The following is a 20,852-nucleotide window of genomic DNA, read 5'->3' on the forward strand; positions in this document are numbered from 1 at the left end:
AGGTGAAGTTCAGGCAGCGGGTGGGTCGAGGACAGGGACAACGGCGCAAAAGGGGAAGGCACAGTCGCTGCGATGAATTCTCTGATGTAACCGTCGCCTAAGAGATTCGAACTCTTGCGGGGAAACCCCATGTACTTAGCAGGCACACGCCTTAACCACTCGGCCAAAGCGACTACGCACATGCCAAGCCAGGGGGCTCGCCACGCGCGCATCTTCCAACCAACCGGGCAGCCGCACAAAACCGGCGCCAGAAAGAACAACATCAACAACAACAAGAAAACAAAACTAAACTCCTCGCGGAGTCACAGTCGGTGCCCGTCAGAACGCTCTCCGTCCATCACCGCCCCCAGGAATGAGGAGGCGGGACGTTCATCTGGCAGGCTGGCTCCGGCCCCCGCAAGGGGGCCACTGGCACCAGCCGCGGCAATCGCGCTCAGGCCGGAGAGCCCTGAATCATCGTCCGGGTTGAAGGTCTTGTCTGTGTTGGAGAACACAGATCAGATGTACGCACTATAGAACAGATCCTGTTCAAGTATAGTCGTGCCAGCCCCTCCCCACCCCCACCCCCATATACCCGCCTTCCCCTCCACCCGCAACCGCGATGGTGCAACTCCCCCCGCCCTTTCCAACCACCACCACTGCTCTCTCCCTCCCTCCCTCCCACCCCCTCCCCTTCTGCCCCACGCTTCCCTCGCCTCGCCCATCCCTCTCACTCTCACTCTCACGCTCACTGCGTTGCCACCGCTCCGACTCCACCACTCGCCCACACTCCCTCCCGCTTCCGCTCCTCCCCACCCAAGGCTCCACGGCCAACGCCCCACCCTCCGCCAACCCCTGCCCCATTTCACGCGCTTCCTCCTCTTCGCAACATCCCCACCCTTCCCACGTGCAAACGAACAATTGCAACCGCGCAATCTATACACCTCCAACCTTCCTGGCTCCACATTGCGCACCACCCCCTCTGCTCCAACCCATCCGCACTTGCTCCGCTGCTGGCGTTGTGGGTGCCCTGCACTACATCTCGGCTTTTCCACGCATGGGACCGCTCTTGTGGATACTCCCCCATCGCAATTGTAGCCGCCCCGTTCCGACTCCTCAACAGTCGATTGCCCGCGTCAAAGCCCAACTCCTGCGGCATCTCGCACACAAGCCCACAACACCATCAGCTCCGATTCTGGCAGCCATGCTTCACCCAAGCAATCCAAACATGCAACCGACTTCAACCAAACTTGTGAGCGCAAACGCCTCGGCGTGGGATTTGAGCAACGACGCGCTACGCTTCAAGAACCAACTCCACTTCAAAGAGTGCTGAGCGTGGAAAATCCACCGCGACCTTCACCAAAACATTCTCAGCCTTCAATCCACCTGCCATTCAAAATCCCACGTATTGTCCCTGCCCTTGTTCTGCTCCTTTCCTTCGAACCATGTCCTGTGTTCAATTTGCTGGTTTTTATCCTTTCCTTTTTTTTTTCTTTTTTTCTTTTTTTCTTTTCTGGTTTGGTTTTTGTTCTTTGCTCTTTTCAACAGTTATGTATGTTCATATGTATACTTATTATGTAAACCCCAAAATATTGTTGTTGTGGGCGATTGCAGTGCTAACGATTTGCTGAACAACATTTGTAATGATATTCTGTTGCAAAATTAAAAACATTTTTCTATCTTCCTCCATACACAACTTCAAAGATGCCATCTTGTAATGTCATTGTCATTTGCAACTTGAAGGCACACTATTGCAAGCAGTTTAATTGGCTTCTTCTTTGGCACATGCTGAATGATATTGCAAATCTGGGAAAGATTGAAACTTTGAAAGTTTTTGAGATGGTTTTTTTATCTAGAATTCTTGATATTGAACATGGCACCAATAAGAATTGCTCTTGTCATTGTTAGATTTGCTCTTCAACATTTGAAGACCAACTCATTGCCAAGGATGTTGTTCATAGATAGAGGACCAAATTTGCTAGTTTTGATGCTAAATTTTAGTGGACATTTAGAATCTTTTGACTATTCAAATGAATTAGTTGTTACTAAAATGATAATTCTTGATAATATCATCATAAGTTATCTTCTACTAAAAACTACAACCAATGATGAAGTTGAAGATGATAACAGGTAAAACTAGAGAAAGTCTTAAGTTCTAATGTTATCAAGTCCATATAAGTTTCAAAGACATATTGGATGTTACAAGATGAAGAGAGTCTAGATTTTTATTTCTTGCATCTAAAAGATAAAAGATAAGGCTATTTTGCTAAAGAACAAGTAATTGGTGTAAAAGTTAATTTTCAATTTCTTTTGTAGTTGGTAGGTAGTATGAAAATGTTAGGTAGTTATTTAACTTATAGTTTTTGCTATGGATTCTAAGGTAGTTTTTAATTTTTATAAATAAAAACACATATGTATTGATATGTGTCTTATATTTATAACTCTAAAAGTAGTTGATTTAGTAGGCATTGCCTACTAATTTTTATCAACACTCATAGAGAGTTTATAATTTGGAGTGGGATTTTAGGTGGTCTGAATCAAATTTAAAGCTTCTTTAGTTAAGGCACTAGGATTAGCAATACATTTTTTTTAGGATCTTGTTTATACTTCATATAGACATCACTATGCCAACAATTTGTATACTCTCTAGTAAAATTAAGTTCTTGTTTGTGCTCTCTAATAGATGGAGTTTCAACTTTGAAGTGAATGACTTACATTGTTTGTCTTCTCTATTGATTGTATGTATTCTTTGTGTGTGCATTTTCTACTTTGTTGCAATAATATGTTGATTTTAGAACATTATGCATTTATACAATTGAATAAGATTGTGGAGAAATATGCAATAAGAGATAAAAGAGGTTTTTGCATCTTAAATACAAACCTAAGATTGAATTGGTGAATTTTCATGTATTTAAAGAGGTGATAGGTTTTTAAAATGTGCAATCAAACATGTTCTATTATATTGTTATCAAGAACAGAAAATAATAATAATAACAATAATACCAACAACAACAACAATAAAAAAATAAAAAAATAAAAAAATAATTATATTCAAATACTATATATTTAGTTTGTTAGATTTTTACTTGATATATAATAAAAAACTAATAATTGATTAAATTATCTTAGTAATTGATTAAAATATAGAAAATCTAAGTTATAGTCAAATTTAGGTCAAGAGGTCTAAGGCATATTGGAAATATCTAACTTACTTAATAACCAAACATTCTCAATAAGTCACCTTCAGATCGAGACAAGAGAGCAAAAGTGTCTAATGTAGGTAAGAAATGTCCAATCCAGCTAAAAATTAGATATTTAAGTTAATTTAAATAAAGATTAAATAAGAAATAATTATTAAAAAGAAATTGGCTAGTAGTTATAAATAATTAGAAGCTTTATAAGTCTACAATAATATTGTATTGAATCATCCAAATTTCTTTATATTAATATAATGTTATTAAATTAAAAATAAATAAGAAATAAAAATAAAAATAGATTACTTATGCAATATTGTGTATCTACCATATATTATCGAATCTTTGTATTTTTATGTTTTATTTGAAGTTTTCTTGTATATATTTTAACTTTATATTATAATTAGTATAAAATTCTTTTTTAAATAGATTTTACATACAATCCATTAACTTTGAAAAATTAAACTATATTGAATTAATATTTTACATTGGCATTCATAACAAAGTAACATAATTTTATAACCTTCAAAAATAATTGCTCATTCTTGAACAAACTCAAAGTAGAATTTAGCTAAGGTTTAAACTGTTAGATTGTAGATTGATTTATATACAAACTAATAAATTTTTAATAATAAGTTTTATTTTAGAAAAATAACAAAATTAAAACTTAAACTATAAAATTAAAGCCTATATTTCTATTATTATATAGATTCTTAATTAAGATAATTTTATTGAAAAAATCTTCTTTTAATTAATATAATATCCAAGGTTAATATTTAGAAATTATTCTTTAAGCTCAAACTACAAAAATTACAAATTAAATTATAAAAATGCTATTTAATTGTTGTTCGTAATATTATACTATGTTACAACAAGCACCACTCATTCACTTGTGGTTTTGCTTGCTAGACCAAAACCACCTTTAATTAACAAACTTCTATCAAGGATATAAATCTCAAAGAACTAAAAGTTCAATACACTCTTATGTCATTCAAAAAGACTAGATAATCACTCAAAGATGGTATAATATTAAATTGAAATGACTATTGCCAAAGACAAGAAGACTAGAAAGTCTTGAAATAAGGCTAAAGATGAAAAAGGCATTGACAAGAGTGAAGAAGGCTTCACTCTTGCCTCCATATATTCTATCTAATTGAAAGCTACATGACAACATTCTATAAGACCTCCAACACGTGTTTAATTTGTAAGATACAAGTCTTAACTTACAAGGCAAATTTTTTTATATGTGTGCCACATTGTTAGCTTATACCATAAGTAATCCACATATGTGGCACATGGTTGATTTGTTGGCCAAGTTTTTCACCTATCAATCAACTTTAAACATGTGTAAAGCCAAATATGCATCTGTAAAGCTTTTTAGAAGCTTTGCCACAAAATAATATTAAAACTACTTACATTTATCTTTTATCTAACACTTCTTATTTAGGTAAATTTTTATGTCCATGACATTATTGTTTTTTTTAAGAACAAGTTCCATAAGAAGTACTCATCATATGTTGAAAAAGTCTAAGATGCAACAAATTGTATTTGCTACATACCCTAATCTTTGTTTTCTTTAGAGGTGGTTGATTGGTCTTTTTAGCCATCAATAGTGTTTCATATCAAGGCAAAAAGATCTCCTTGTTATTTGATTATTGTCGAGGCCTTTGTAACTTCTTTCAAATAAAACATTCAAAACATTGTCAATAATCAATGCAACCTCCAATAACATCACCAAACATGAAGAGTCTCTTTCAAGGTCATGATATTAAATGCATTGTGTCTTGCCATTAAATCAAGGAAAAATATGTTGTTCTGGAAGATTTCTATTTTTGATGCGTTGTCTTGAAGACTATGACAATCACAATGTCTTGTCCAATAAGTCAATAAATATAAGTTCCTGAGTTGAATCTATTGATTGTTGATTTTTCATCTTTTTTTTGTCACAAATACAAAAAGACTACAAACAAGGATAGAAAGTAGAATGCTATCTTTTTTGTAGCTTTGTTTCTTTTATAACAAAGACTTGTTATTTTTTATCTTGATTTTGAAGGATGTTGTTGATAAAAAGCATCAATCTTCTTTGTTGTATTTGCAAGATTTGTAATAGGCTTTTGTATGTTATTCCAAATATCATATCTATACCAACAAACAAGATGTTTCAACCTATTTCAATGCTGCCTTGAATCTAAGACTTCTTCCACTTCATATTCTTGATTATTGTCCACTTTTGCATGAAGAGGTGGCATTTTTCTACTTTCTAAGATATTCATTGTCTTATATGATTCAAGAAGTGACACATAGAATACAAGATGCATCTTCATAGACTTTGGTAGATATAATCGATAAGTAATAGAATTGATTTGTTTACAAGTAAAACATGGTCTAAGACTATAGTAATCCAACTTTTCACAAGGGCAATGAATCTTGATATTGTGACAAAGTAACCATACTTCATTGTGAACATGTATCTTCAACATACATATTTACTCTAATAATTATTTGAATTTTATGAACATGTCAAAATAGGTTGATTTGATAATATCTTATAGGATAGCTTTTTAAAAGCTTTATAGATAAAATTTCACTTTTATACATGTGTATAGGTGATTGATAAGTTAGAAACTTTGCCAACAAGTTAGTCACGTGTTGCATGTATTGATAGCTTATAGTACAAGCTAATAATGTGGCACAAATATAGGAAACTTGACTTGCAAGTTAAAACACATGTTTTATAAATTAAACACATGTTATAAGTCTTATAGAATGCCGCCAGGTAGCTTCTAGTTAGATAGTATATATGGAGGCAAGAATGAAGCTTCCTTCATTCTTCTAAATACCTTTTTAGTCCTTAGTCTTGTTTCAAAACTTTCTTGTCTTTTTATCTTTGGCAATAACCATTCTAATTTCAATACTATATTAGTTTTGACTAAAAATCTATTCTTTATAAGTTATACATGATTGAATTAAATTTTTGATTCTTCAAGATTCACATTCTTGATAGTTTAATAAGAATGCCAACTCATTAGTTTTGTTTTGTTTTTAGAAGTGAGTAAACTATCATACTTCTATTATTATATTTTAAAGGTTGTGAACCACTTACCTTCAATCTAATATTTTAGTTCCTTAACAATGATTATTTTTCTTAAAGAAAATAGACTACCCTTCTTTGTAGAAATTTTTATTTACTACTAGAGGATTGTGGATTATTCTCTTCTAATTTGATTGATACATTTGTTAGAATTGTGGATAAAAAAAATAAAAATAAAAATGAAATAAAATATGAATACTATTCTTAACAAAAGTGAGAATAGATTGGCAACCATTGCAAATCTTCATGAATTTATTAATAATCTTAAGGTAGAAATTGCATGTATCTCTAATACAAATTATGGAGGTAGTATTCCAACACCTATAGAAGAAGTTAATAATGAAGTTTAAAGTCCATGCTAGAAAGTTGTGCAGTTGAAAGAAGCAAGTTGATCAATTTCACAACTAAATCCAAGAAGTCTTGCTACTACAAGTATGAAGGAAACAAGAATAAGTATGGTAGAAAAGTTTGATGGAACAAGATCAAAGTTTTGAAGATTTTTACAACAAGTAAAGCTCTATCTAAAGTTACATATATCTCAATATTTTGATGGATTTATTCAAGTTGGATTCATAGATGGAATTCTCTTTGAAAGTATTCTTTCTTAGTTTGCACCTTTAATGGAAAAGGATTCATGACAACTGTATGTTTTAAATTAATTCTTCAAAGCCATTATGGCCACATTTAAAAAAAAATGATTAAAAAAAGATAGTAGAGATCAAACTTTTATCTTTATGATAATAATTACATTAAACTTCTACATATGATGTTGAATTTTAAAACCTTGCTTGCAACATCAAATAGAATGTCAAGGCTCTTATCAATCAATTTTTGTATGGATTAAAAGATAATATCAAAGATTTAATATTGATGATACCAAAAGCACATTCACACTCATTGGAGCAATTTATTGCTTAAGTCATTGCATGCAACAATCAATTCTTTGAAAGATTCCAAAAACAAAGATTTTATTGAAGGGGTATAAGTCAAGTCATGGTAACAACTTCTAAATTCATAAAAGTTTAATAATTAAGATCAAAATCTATGCAAAATAACATTGTATGTTTCAAACCTCTTACTGAGCATAAAAAGACTCAATGCTATCAAAAAAGGTTGTGCCTATATTATGGAGAACCTAAGTACATTGCTCAACATTGTCCAAAAAAGCAACACAACCACAAAATGAGGAGCATGGTTGCCAAAGAGAATTATGTATCAAAAAACCAATTTTTTCAATTATAATAAGAATTGGACAATTGAAATCTTGTAAAGGTCATATCCCCTCCTTAGATCCTTCACCTTGTTTTGTCATAGAAATATTTTTAAGATCAAAAAATCACAAAGTCTTAGCCTTATTAGATTCAAGAGCCTTAGCTTGTTTTATAGACAAAGATTTTGTCAAAAAACAAGAAATACATTTATTCAAAAAAACCAAAATTGTGCATATAAAAGTAATAGGTGATTGTTTGTTGTCTTTTAGAGATGTCATCCATAAAATTGTTCCATTAGATGTAGCAACTAATAGTCATAATAGCTTAGTAATATTTAATGTGATTAAATCTCTTTTTAATCCAATTATTTTAGGATTATCATGGCTAAAAAAACTATAATCCTTCAATAGATTGGATTTCTTATAACTTTATTTTTTTCTATAGTTTAGCCCAAGATTTTATTAGCTAAATAAAAATCCATAATTCCACTATATCTAAATCTTTATTGGTAGATGCAAGAATTTTTATGCATGCTATAAAAGAAGGATCAACTTTTTGTTATATATGCCACACCTAATTTTGATAGAAAAAAGATTTCAAGTGGCATTCTAAATCAATATCAAGATTATTAAGATGTTTTTTAAAAAAAGAATGCAAAAAAAATTTTAGACCATCATTTAATATTGTTATATTGATTTTTAAGAATAAACTCAACCACCATTTAGACCAATCTATAACCTATCACAAAACAAAGTTGTTGCATTGAATGAATACATTAACAAGAACTTGGCTAACAATGTCCAATCACCATGTATACAAATTACAAGAACCTCAAGTACTTCATGTTGATATGTGTTTTGAATTGTTTTCAAGCCTATTAAAGCATGTTTTTATTAAGATTTGATTTTAAGATTACTTACTAATTTGAAAAACAATAAGATTTATCAGACGCCCTTTCCAAAAATTCTTATTTTTTTCCTAAAGAAAGAGATGCATCTTTTAACCAACAAAGAATAATTTTCTTGAAGCCAAAGTATTTCCATCTTTAAACAATGAAATCAACATTAATTTTTGATTTAATTATTTTTTAAGTAAGTTCAATTGAATATGTCCTTTGATCTTCTTATTTATGATATTAAGAATAATTCTTCTAAGACTTGGGATACTTTTAAGTTTGAATTCAAGAACAATCTATTTTATTTTAAAAAATTATTATACATTCTAAAAGGCAAAGTACAATTATGCATTTTTTAAGCTTGTCACAACTCTCTAAGAGCCTAATATTTTAGATACAACAAGAGTTTGGAACTAATATCTAAATATTTTTTGTGGCTTCAAAGGTGAAAGATAATTAAAGACTTTGTTCAATCATGTGACATTTGTTTAAGATCAAAAGCTCTTCATCATCAATTTTATAGACTTCTTGAGCCATTTCCTATTCTACAACAATTATGGTCTTCTATTTCTATGGACTTTATCACAAATCTTCTAGTTTCAAATTTGTAAGATTATATATTTGTAATAAAAGATTTTTTTTATCAAGATGGCACATTTTGTATAATATATAAAACCTATTAAAGGTGGACAGTAAGTTAAGTATTTTTGTAAAAACATCTATTGTTATTATAGGTTGATAGGAAATATTACATTAGATAGGAAGATACAATTTATATCAAGATTTTGAACAATTCTTCTCAAGTTTCTAAAGGTAGTCATAAAACTATCTTTGGTTTTTCATCTTCAAACTAATAGACAAACAAACCAAGTAAATCAAAGTTTAGAATAATATTTGAGGTATATCATCAATTATCAACAAGATGATTGGACAACTCTTTTATCATTGGTAGAATTTGCTTATAATAACACAATACATTCTTCTATTCAACAAACATCTTTCTTTATCAATTTTGGTTATCATCCATGACTTGATACTTTTGACTTTTAAAAGTTGATAATCATGTGGCAAAAAATTTGGCAAATCATTTGTCAAAGCTACATGCAACAATAAAGGCATACCTAAAAGAAGTTCAAAAACGACAAAAGATTAATACAGATGATTATTGCAAGGAACAACTTCAATTCCATGTTGGCAACAAAGTATGATTACTTTGTCATAATATCAAGACCATTTGCCCTTGTAACTAGTTGGATTATTGTACACTTAGACCATTTCTTATGTATGAATTGATTAATCTAGTTGTTTATTGATTGTACCTACCAAGGTCTATAAATATCTATTTTATATTGCATGTATCTTTTCTTGAGCCATACAATATAATAGATATACCAAGAAGTCAACAAATGGCATTTCTTCTTATAAAAGTAGATAATAACCAAGAGTACAAGGTTGAAGAAGTCTTAGATTCAAGGTAGTGCGAACATAGGTTAAAATATCTTGTTCATTGGCATGGATATGGTATTAGAGAATGGACATGGGAGCCAACCAAAATCTTGCAAATACAACAAAGAAGGTTGATACTTTTCACCAACAACATCTATCAAAATCAAGATAAAGGATATCAAATCTTTAGTATAAAAGAACTGTAGTTCAAAGAAAATTACATTTGACCTTGTATCTTTATTTGTAATTTTTGTATATTTGTGGCACTAAAGAGATAGAGAACCAACAACCGAAAAATTCAACTTAGGAGCCATCATTTGTTAACTTATCAAACAAGACATTGTAATTATCATAGCCTCCAAGATAATGTAATTAAGATGAAGACCTTTAAGAATGACATGTTTTTTTTTTTTTTTTTGAATAGATGACAAGATATAATGTGTTTGGTATCACAACCTTGGAAGAGACTCTCAATTTTTGGTAATTTTATTGGAAGTAAAACCTACTCCAAATAGTGTTACAAATATTTTGTTTGAAGAAAGTTACAAAGGTTTCAACAATGTTCAAATAATAGAGTGGTATTTTTGCCTTGAAATAAGACATTATTAGTGGCTGAGAAGACCTATCAATTACCTTTGGAGAAAAAAAAGATCAAAATATGTGGCAAATATAATTTTTTGCATCTTGGACTTCCTCAACATGTGATCACTACTCCTCATAGAACTCATTTCTAGAAGGAGGGTAATGTCACAAAATATATATATATATATATATATATATATATATATATATTTACTCCAATAGATATAACTTACTTGTATTTTTAACTTACTTTTACCTACTTTTACTTACTTCGACCTATTTGTATTATTATTTTACGTGAGTATGTCCAGGACATTAGCCTTCCTTCTAGGGACGAGTTCCACGTGGAGCGGTCATTATATGTTGAGGAAATCTATGATGTAATGAATTGTATTCGCCACATAGTTCGATCTTTGTTCTCTTCGAAGATGTTTGATAGGGCCTCTCAACCTTCGGTAGTGTCCCATACTAGGGCGGGAAGACCATCTAATTATTTGATCATTGTTGAGGCCTTCATAACTTCTTGCAAATTAAATATTTTGAACTCCATTAGGAGTTGTTCCTACCTCTAGCAAAATCACCTAACATCGGGAGTCCCTTTCCAAATCGTAATACCAAAACGTTGTATTTCACCATCTATCTGAGGAAGAACATGTCGTTCTTGAAGATCTTCATCTCGATTACGTCGTCTTGAAGGTTGTGGCAATCGTACTGTCTCATCCGGCAGGTCAATAAATGAAGGCTCTTGAGTCGAATCTGTTGGTTGTTGGTTCTCGATCTCTTGAGTGTCACAACTACAAAAAAGCTACGAACAAGGATTGAAAGTAGAATGTTATCTTGCTTAAATCTTGTGTCTTTTAAAAAAAAGGTTTTCATCTTGATTTTGATGGACGTCACCGATGTAAAGCCTCCACCGCCTTTGCTGCATTTAGAAGATTCTTTATTGGCTTTCATGTGTGTTCACTAATATCATATCTATGCCAATAGAGAAGATATTCCAATTTATTTCGGTGCCGCCTTGAATCTAAGACTTCTTCTACTTCAAACTCTTCATTATTGTCCACTTCTATAGGAAGAGGTGGAGCTTGTGATCTTCTTGGTATGTCGACTATCTTGTATGGTTCAAGAAGAGACATGTGGAATACTGGATGGATTTTCATTGAATCCAGTAGATATAAACGATATGCAACTGGATTGATTTGTGCAGAGATAGAAAATGGTCCCAACCTTCGATATTCCAACTTGTCACAAAGACAAGTGGTCTTGATATTGTGACAAAGTAGCCATACCTTATCACCCAAGAAGAATGGTGGTTGTTCCTTTCGATAGACATCCGCATTGACCTTTTGTTGTTCTTGAGCCTCTTTTAACTGCGCCTTCATCGTTGCATGTAGCTCTGATAAATGAATCGCCAAATCTTTTGTAGCAGGATTATCAACTTTTGAAAAGTCAAAAGTATCAAGTCATGGATGATAAAGAGAATTAACAAAGAAAGGTGTTTGTTTTGTAGAAGAATGTACCATGTTATTGTAAGCAAACTCTGCCAATGGCAAAAGAAATGTCCAATCATCTTGTTTGTAATTCATGGTACATCTAAAATATTGCTCCAAAACTTCATTAACACACTTCGTTTATCCATCAGTTTGAGGATGGAATGTCGAAGATAGTTTTATATCCACTTTTAGAATCTTGAAAAGAGTCCACCAAAATCTTGATACAAATTGAGTTCCTCTATCTAATATAATATCCTATAGTAATCCATGATAGCGATAGATATTGTCAAGAAAGAGCTTAGCTGTTTCTTTACCTGTGATAGATTTTGTACATGGTACAAAATGTGCCATCTTGGTAAAACGATCTACTATCATGAATATAGAGTCGTAAGAACCTAAGATTGGAAGATTCGTGATGAAGTCTATAGAAACAGAAGACCATGGTTGTTTTGGAATGGATAATAGTTGAAGAAGTCCAAAAGGTCGATGACAAGGAATTTTTGATCTTGAGCAAACTTCACATGATTGTACAAAATCTTTGACTGCCTTCCACATTTGAGGCCACCAAAAATCTTTAGATATCAGCTCCAAAGTCTTATTATATCCAATATATTCTGCTGCTCGAAAGTCGTGATAAGCTCGAAGAATACGTAAACGTGCTTCTCCTTCTGGAACATATAGGCATCCTTCAAAATACAGGAGGTTGTTCTTGAATTCAAATTTAGAGGGATCATGAGATTTAGAAGAATTGTTTTTAATATCATGAACAAGAGGGTCTGAAGACATACTTAACTGGACTTGCTTAAAAAAAGTTAAATCAACAGTCAATGTTGATTTTATTGCTCGAAGATGAAATTACTCCGGCTTCAAGAAAACCGTTTTTTGTTGCTTAAAAGCTACATCTCCTTCTTTTGATGCAAGAAAAGAACGTCTAGACAAGGCATCGAACAAACCTTGTTGTTTTTGTGGCCGATAAGTGATGATGAACTCGAATCTTGATAAAGACATGCTCCAACGAGCTTGACGACAATTTCATACGCGTGCAGACATAAAATACTCGAGGTTCTTGTGATTTGTATATACGGTGACTCGACTGAAAGCGCCTTCTAGATAATGATGCCTTTCTTGAAAAGAATCTACGATTGCAAGAAGTTCTTTGTCGTGGATCTCATAATTGATTTCTGCTGCTGAGAATTTTCTTGAATGAAAGGCTATTCGATGAAGTTTGTCATCTGTTCCCATTTGTGATAGAACCGCACCTTGAGCAAAGTCTGATGCATCTGTTTCCATAAAGAATGCTTTGGAAAAATCAACACGATATAAGATTGGTGCAAAAATAAATGCTATCTTCAAAGATTCAAAAGCAACTTTCGCTTCTTGATTTTATTGGAGTTTGTCATTACAAGTCAAACGTGTAAGTGGAGCTGCAACTCAAAAGAAGTCCTTCATGAAGATTTGATAGTAGTTGGCAAATCCCAACAAACATTAGACATCTCTTACCATTTTTGGGATGTTCCAATCTATAATAGTTTAAATTTTCTTAGGATCCATCATTAGTCTATCATTTGAAATGATGTAACCTAAGAAATCGACTTGAATAGTATGGAATATACACTTTTTTATCTTGGTATAGAGTCCTATATCTCTTAATTTTTGTAAAACACGATGAACATGCCACTTGAAGTCTTTCCACTAGTAGAAACAGGTGTCGCATAAATAATATATGGTGATTCTTTCATAGTAGCATGCAAGAAAGCTTTTGCACCTATAAATACAAGTTTAATTGAATTGGACTTATGACTCTCTACTTGATTAACTACACTTTTAGTTATTCTTTTAGAGAAAATAAGAGTTCGGGAAATCTAATCTATTTGAGGGTTGTATTTTTCTAACCACGATAAACCTAAAATGATTAGATTAGAGAGAGATCTAATGATATTAAATACTACAAAGCTATTATGACCATTGATTATTACTTCTATAGGAAGGATTTTGTGAATAATATCCCCAGAAGACAATGGACGACCATCTATGACTTCTACATGAATAGGTTTAGTTTTCTTTACTAAAGATATGCTATGTCTTTTAGTAAATTCTTCATCTAAAAAACATGATGAGACTCTTAAATCTAACAAGGCAGAGATTTTGTAATGTTTAGGTCATAGAATAATATTTAATGTAAAACAAGGAGAGGGCTTTGAGGAGAGAATAGGACCTTTACTAGATGTTGTGTAAGGTTCCAGCCACACGGTCCCTATTGTAGCTGGACAAACTTGTTTTCTGAGATATCATCTTCTTTCACAGCCATACTCTTCATTTTGTGATTATGTCGTTTCTTTGGATAATATTGAGCAGTGTGCTTTGGTTCTCCACAATATAAACATAATCTTTCTTGACGACGACGAGTCTTTTCTTGCTTAGTAAGAGGTTTGAAATGTACTACATCAATTTACATATCCTCTACTTTTGAATGTATGTGTTGAAGAGGTGTTGATATTGCCATTGAATTATAATAACGTTGATGTCAGTTCTCAGATCAGAGTTTAAAAAGGTGATTGTCGGACTTTACAGCAAAGTCAATTGCTTGATTCAATGTTTGAGGATCACGTAAGTTGAGCATTAATTTTTTTACCTCATATTGTAATCCATAGAGAAATTGGCTAATAAATGTAGCATCATTCCACTTGATATCAGTTACAAGTTGTCAACATTGTGAAGCATACAACGTTAGTGATCGATTACCTTGTCGTAAAATACAGATCTTATTGGTTGCAATACGAATTGCATCATGTTCTCCATACATGGATCAAAACTCTGCCAGAAAAGCCTCTAGATTATCCAATATTGGATCTTGTCATTCAAAAAAAGATAAAAACCATGATAGTGCTAAACCAAAAAGAAGCGTACCAATGAATCTAACTTGCGATCCTGAAATTGGATAGCTTTGGGGTTGAAGTTCAATCACAAGTTGCACTTGATTGATAAATCCTTGAAACTTGGATCTGGTGCCATCAAACTTCTCGGATAGGATAATTCTTGGTTCTCTAACATTTGAAGGGCGTTCTACCATAGGAGAAAGGACATGGTTTGGTGCAGATGTTGAAGCAGCTCCAACCATTTCTATATCTTCACTTCCTGTCAATCTTATTGTTTCTTGTGGTGGTAAATTGAGTTGATGCATCGCAAGCATTAACTCCTTCAATAGCTCTTGCATTTGTGCCATTGCACTCTTCATTTCAACAAGTTCTGCCATGATAACACTTAGAAAAGAGAAGATGTCTAATATCGCTCAAGACAAATAGAAGAGAGGACTTTGGAACAAAAAAAATACTAAGGATAATATCAGTTTAGAAGAGGGTAATCCGCAACTTCTAATATGCTTATATCTTATCAAGAAAAAGGGATAATCTACTCGTAATCAAGATTAGTCAAAGCTCCGATATTGTAGGTGTACTCTTGTCAATCTGTCAAGGACAAGAACTCGATGAAAAAGCAATTCAGACAAGTGAGCCTTCACTTAAAGAAAGATAACAAAATATAAATAAATAAGTATGTATATTGAAAGAGAAACTAGAATGGCTATTGCCAAAAGACAAGAAAACTATAAATCCTTGAAACTAGACTGAAAGCAAGAAAAGAGTTGACAAGAGTGAAGAGGGCTTCACTCTTCTCTCTATATATACTATCTAACTAGGAGCTACGTGGCGACGTTCTATAGGACCTCCAATATGTGTTGACTTTGTAGGACACATGCCTTGACTTATAAAGCAAGTTTTTCTACATGTGGGCCACATAGTTAGCTTGATCTTCAAGCTAACAACATGTGTGGTACATGGCCAACTTGTTGACCACGTTTCTTATCCAAAAAGTCAATTAAAGACACCTATGAAGTCAAAGCAGCATCTATAAAGCTTTTAGGAAGCTTCCATATTAAATACTATAGAATTAACTTACTTTTAACTACTTTTACTTACTTCCACCTATTTGTATATGTAATTACTAGCTTATATGAGTATGTCCGTAACAGTCATTGCATGCAAAAATCAATTCTTTGAAAGATTCTAAAAACAAAGATTTTATTGAAGGGGTATAAGTCAAGTCATGGTGACAACTTCTAAATTCACAAAAGTTTAATCATTAAGATCAAAATCTATGCAAATTAACATTGTATGTTTCAAACCTCTTACAGACCATAAAAAGACTCTATGCTATCAAAAAAGGTTGTGCCTATATTATGGAGAACCTAAGTACATTGCTCAACATTGTCCAAAAAAGCAACACAACCACAAAATGAGGAGCATGGTTGCCAAAGAGAATTATGTATCAAAAAACCAATTTTTTCAATTATAATAAGAATTGGACAATTGAAATCTTGTAAAGGTCATATCCCCTCCTTAGATCCTTCACCTTGTTTTGTCATAGAAATATTTTTAAGATCAAAAAATCACAAAGTCTTAGCCTTATTAGATTCAAGAGCCTTAGCTTGTTTTATAGACAAAGATTTTGTCAAAAAACAAGAAATACATTTATTCAAAAAAACCAAAATTGTGCATATAAAAGTAATAGGTGATTGTTTGTTGTCTTTTAGAGATGTCATCCATAAAATTGTTCCATTAGATGTAGCAACTAATAGTCATAATAGCTTAGTAATATTTAATGTGATTAAATCTCCTTTTAATCCAATTATTTTAGGATTATCATGGCTAAAAAAACTATAATCCTTCAATAGATTGGATTTCTTATAACTTTATTTTTTTCTATAGTTTAGCCCAAGATTTTATTAGCTAAATAAAAATCCATAATTCCACTATATCTAAATCTTTATTGGTAGATGCAAGAGTTTTTATGCATGCTATAAAAGAAGGATCAACTTTTGATATATATGCCACACCTATTTTTTAATCCCAGTCATCGCTAAGCAGGGTATTACGCCGACGTGGCTGAAATAACCAAAATCTTACGTGGCTATTTCTGAATGGGCCGAAAACGATGACCCCCGATGGCCGCCTCCTTCTTCGTCGTTTTACCTCGTTTTTTGAGAGCGTTCAAAGTAGGAGTTCGGAGCCGACTGAGTTCGATGAGAACTCCGATCGCAGAAATATGGCGCAGGTAGAAACGTCGATGTGTCGCGACGTGTGAGATTGGCGAAACCGTATCATTTTCGAGTCATGTGGGTTATGCAGATTCTCATCCAGTGTTGTAGTAAATTCGTTTCACGGATTCCGTCACTGGTGCATTCCAATCTGAGGCACAAATGCCGTTGCTAATTACAGCTGATTGTCGTTGTCAACGGGATTACTGTACGCACGAGTTACTTGTACATCGGCGAGAGGGATCGCAAGTTGCCGAGGCTTTCGGAAGAGTGACGTTAGCGCTGTGGCACTTACCGCGATGTAGCGTCGACTACTCATCGGATCAGAGGGGCGACTGTTGGTTCCTGTTTACGCGTTTTTCACTATTCCTGGCTACTGTGACTTCTTTATCCCAGTGGCTGTACTCATCCTGGTTTTCAATCAACCCATCCTACTTCTCGTCTTCCCATTGACTGCATTTTACATCGGCACGTGAGGAAGAACAGGATCTCATTTTGATCCCACTTGGTTTAATTCGGTGAATACATCTTCTTCTTCTTCTTCTTCTTCTTCCCCTCTTTTGTTCTGGGATACGTTCATATATGGGATCTTTGCACGCGCTGTCCTTGCATATGCATGCTTCCAAGTGCACTACTTTCTTAACAATTTGTCTCATTGTGAGGCTCTACTTCTCGCGGGCAGTCCGATCGCAATCCTGTCTCTTACTTTCTTTTTTTCAATTGCTATTCTTTCCCGGCGTCATTTTCGTCACACTAATTTAGTCAGATTTGTCTCAAACCAAGGCCCTTTTAGCTGATATTCTCGTGAAGGACCTGTATTGCCGAAGAAACAAACAAGGCGTGATTATTGCGTCACTGTGAGACAGCCGCGACCACTTTCTGTTAGAGAGAGTTCTTTTTGGGTTGCCCATCTAGTAGTGTCCGTACTGCGACCGATTTTGGAGTTTCCTTCTCGTATTGCAACGATGTTCATTCTCTTTGGAGCTGCAGTTGCCATTATAGTGTTCGAAGCGGCTTCCATTCTTACATTGACGGGGATTTGCGCGAGCCACGGGAAGAAGAAACGGCTTAACAGTTCTCGTCCAGTGGCGGATGCCGGACAGGGGAACATGCGTGGCACAGGTGGAAATGGTAGAGTAAGGAATGGTGGTGTAATCCATGCACCTGGCGTGGGAGGTGGAGATGGAGCTGAATATGATTACAGAAGAACCTATGGTTTTAAAGGTGGAGATTATGGAGACACCGATGGCTATGGAAACGATGGAAGAAGCAACCACTGTTCATCTAGCCGTAGTAGAGGCGGTGAGTGTCACTGAACTTAGCATTCGTACTCTGGTTTAGTTGAGATCTCATAAATTCTTCTTAAGATTCACCTCTTCAACATCAATCCGCTGTCATGATTTCGTTATTGGGGCTCGGATGCATGCAGTTATGAAACTTGTGCAGGTTCATCGGAAGTCGAAGAAAATTGTTTTATGGTGATGTATTTTCAACAGGTGACGGGGATGGAGGTGGAGACGTAGGGGGTGACTATGGAGGGGACGGGGGTGGATGCGGAGGCGGAGGTTGTGGAGGAGGTTGCAGTTGTGACTAAGCCATCCTTCTCGCATCGCCGCTTGCTTTAGTGTAGACAAACCATGCACTGATTAATACGAAGCGCGCGATGGATTCGTGTCCGGAAACACGCTAGACTGCAATTGTTTGCTCGGGATTCCGACACAAAACATTTTGCGATCAAAATGTATCATAACACCTACGTGTAAATTATCCTACAATCTCAGATTCATTCGTCAGTCAGTGCAGTAGTTTCCATTCGAAGAGACGAGAATGAGAAGCAGTACGAATGCACAATTTATTTTTTCTGAACAGAACCATCATCATAAATCAACTGTTTGAAGGTAATGATTTTTCCGAGGTCGGGACAGATTCTCAAGCACCACAGGTGTGCAAAGCTTGAACACACGGGTCGAATGTGCAACAACCAGTTATCAAAACAGCTCATTCTCTAATTGCACCAAGAACTTTTCCAGCACTTGAAACGAGGATCTCGATCCAGTCGATGGAGAATCCCAACACTCCAGCAAAACCCTAAAACCTGATTCCCTTACTAGAACGTCAAGTCGATCTTATCGCGAGGTCATGACGTGCGGAGCTCAACCTTCCCCGCATCAGCCGAAGTATCTAGCAAAGCTTGAGCAGTGGGGTGTCGAAGACGCGCTGGTTGGAAACGATGCCGCAGGACTGCCAATGTTTCAGTGCGGGAAATAGCAACTGCATCAAATAAAACACAATTTCAGCATGAAACGATTGCGGATCCTCCTGGTGGAATCGAGAAGTACGCCGACAGCCAACTTGGCTGCATTCGCTAATTCGCCGCATCGATTAATGGTGACATGGCGAGTCACGAATGGTTTGGCCGTTGCCAACGAAGATAAATGACTGAGTTAGCCTTCTCAACCTTTTCGTTACCAGTTTGAATACCAACGTTATTCATCCATATAAGATTAGGGTTTGTTGGCCACGCCATCATCCATCTATTAGTTAGGGTTTCATCTTGTCATTAGGATTTCATCCTTGTCAGATGGAAGAACATATCCAGTTTCCATATCCTCCATATTAAATCTATTTTAGGTACATGTACACTTTATTTCAGATCAATTAGAACTTATCTAGTGCCAAGTGTACACAAATTGCTATCAGAGCTAGGCTTATGAAGAAATATTGTAGAATTGCTTACTTTTTGAATAGGCAAAGTTCTTCAAGTGTTGTCTTTGTGTACACTATCTAAAGTAAAGAATTTTGGACCCACTTGGGAGAGACATCAATGATTCAATGACATTAAATGAAGCATTTAACTACATGTTATGGAATTATAGAATTCAAATAATTTTGATGTAAGAATATTTGTGGAAGTTGATTGAAACATCTACATCCATTTCAATCAACATTGAAGAATCCATAATTTCATTTAATGGTACAATTGCACCTTCAAACTCCACCACAACAAAATAAAATCAGACCAACACAAATATAGTAGTTTTCACTATTTAAGATAGTATTAGAGCTTGCCATGTTATTACCTCTATAGTACAAGACTCTATTATTTCTCATGTTATTGATATTCTTGAATCTCAATCTATTTTGAAATGATTAGAAATGTTGTATGATGTACAAAATGCAAATAAAGAGCTTGCCATATGTGATAAAGACATTGTTGCTTTAATTCTAAATGGTTTACCAAAGAATTGGTCTATCTTTGAATAAATTTTAAAAAAAATACTTACATTACTTACCTTTTCTAAATTAGAAAGATTATTATTACACAAAGAAAGATCTTACCAATTTAAAAAAACCAAATATAACAAAGAAGAGGTATTATATATAAAAAGATATTTTTGTGACTTTGGATCTAAAAGAAAAAATCTTCATTAACATTTTAGAAGACACTCTTTTGAAAGTCATTACCAAGAAAGAAGATACAATGATCATCCATTTGCAAGGAACAATAATGAAATTAACTTAGAACAAGGATCAAAATAATATATTATTTACTACAAATATAGCAAACTAAGTCATTTTGCATAAGAATGTAATGTCAAGATTTTAAAGAATCAAATTAAACAACTACAATTACAACTATTAAGATTGAAGGAAAACAATCTTACTATTCTAGTTGAAGATGATAGTGAAGAAGACTATTGAATGGATTCTTCAACTAAAGTTATTGTAAATGCATGTTTTAATGCATTTGACTTTGATAGCAAATGCTTCTTATACTTGAAAGCAAGTTTATATGTAATTAAAAATAAATAATTACTATAAAAAATAAAAGAATCAAATTTTTCTAATATTAAAACTATTATAGACAA

At 33.9% G+C, this 20,852-nt stretch overlaps 1 protein-coding gene and 2 non-coding genes across 4 annotated transcripts; 1 reads left to right on the forward strand and 2 right to left on the reverse strand.

The window, feature by feature from the left end:
* Positions 1-91: 91 nt before the first annotated feature.
* On the reverse strand, positions 92-173 carry TRNAS-GCU (transfer RNA serine (anticodon GCU)). The gene has a single exon. It is a non-coding gene; the product is annotated as a tRNA-Ser (tRNA).
* A 139-nt stretch (positions 174-312) lies between these two features.
* Positions 313-542, reverse strand: LOC149986685 (small nucleolar RNA U3). The gene has a single exon (XR_016499929.1). It is a non-coding gene; the product is annotated as a small nucleolar RNA U3 (small nucleolar RNA).
* A 16,864-nt stretch (positions 543-17,406) lies between these two features.
* Positions 17,407-19,802, forward strand: LOC112273962 (uncharacterized). 2 transcript variants are annotated; one of them, XM_024503063.3, is made up of 2 exons: positions 17,407-18,285; positions 18,480-19,802. In XM_024503063.3, the coding sequence occupies exons 1-2, from the start codon at positions 17,949-17,951 to the stop codon at positions 18,575-18,577; spliced, it is 435 nt and encodes a 144-aa protein (XP_024358831.1). In that variant the 5' UTR covers positions 17,407-17,948; the 3' UTR covers positions 18,578-19,802. The 2 variants fall into 2 exon arrangements, with proteins under 2 accessions (XP_024358831.1, XP_024358832.1); XM_024503064.3 differs by having other exon boundaries at positions 17,607-18,285; positions 18,413-18,780.
* Positions 19,803-20,852: the final 1,050 nt, after the last annotated feature.

This window comes from Physcomitrium patens, chromosome 21, assembly GCF_059467195.1.
Source record: "Physcomitrium patens ecotype Gransden chromosome 21, ASM5946719v1, whole genome shotgun sequence".
NCBI classification, from domain to species: Eukaryota; Viridiplantae; Streptophyta; class Bryopsida; order Funariales; family Funariaceae; genus Physcomitrium; species Physcomitrium patens.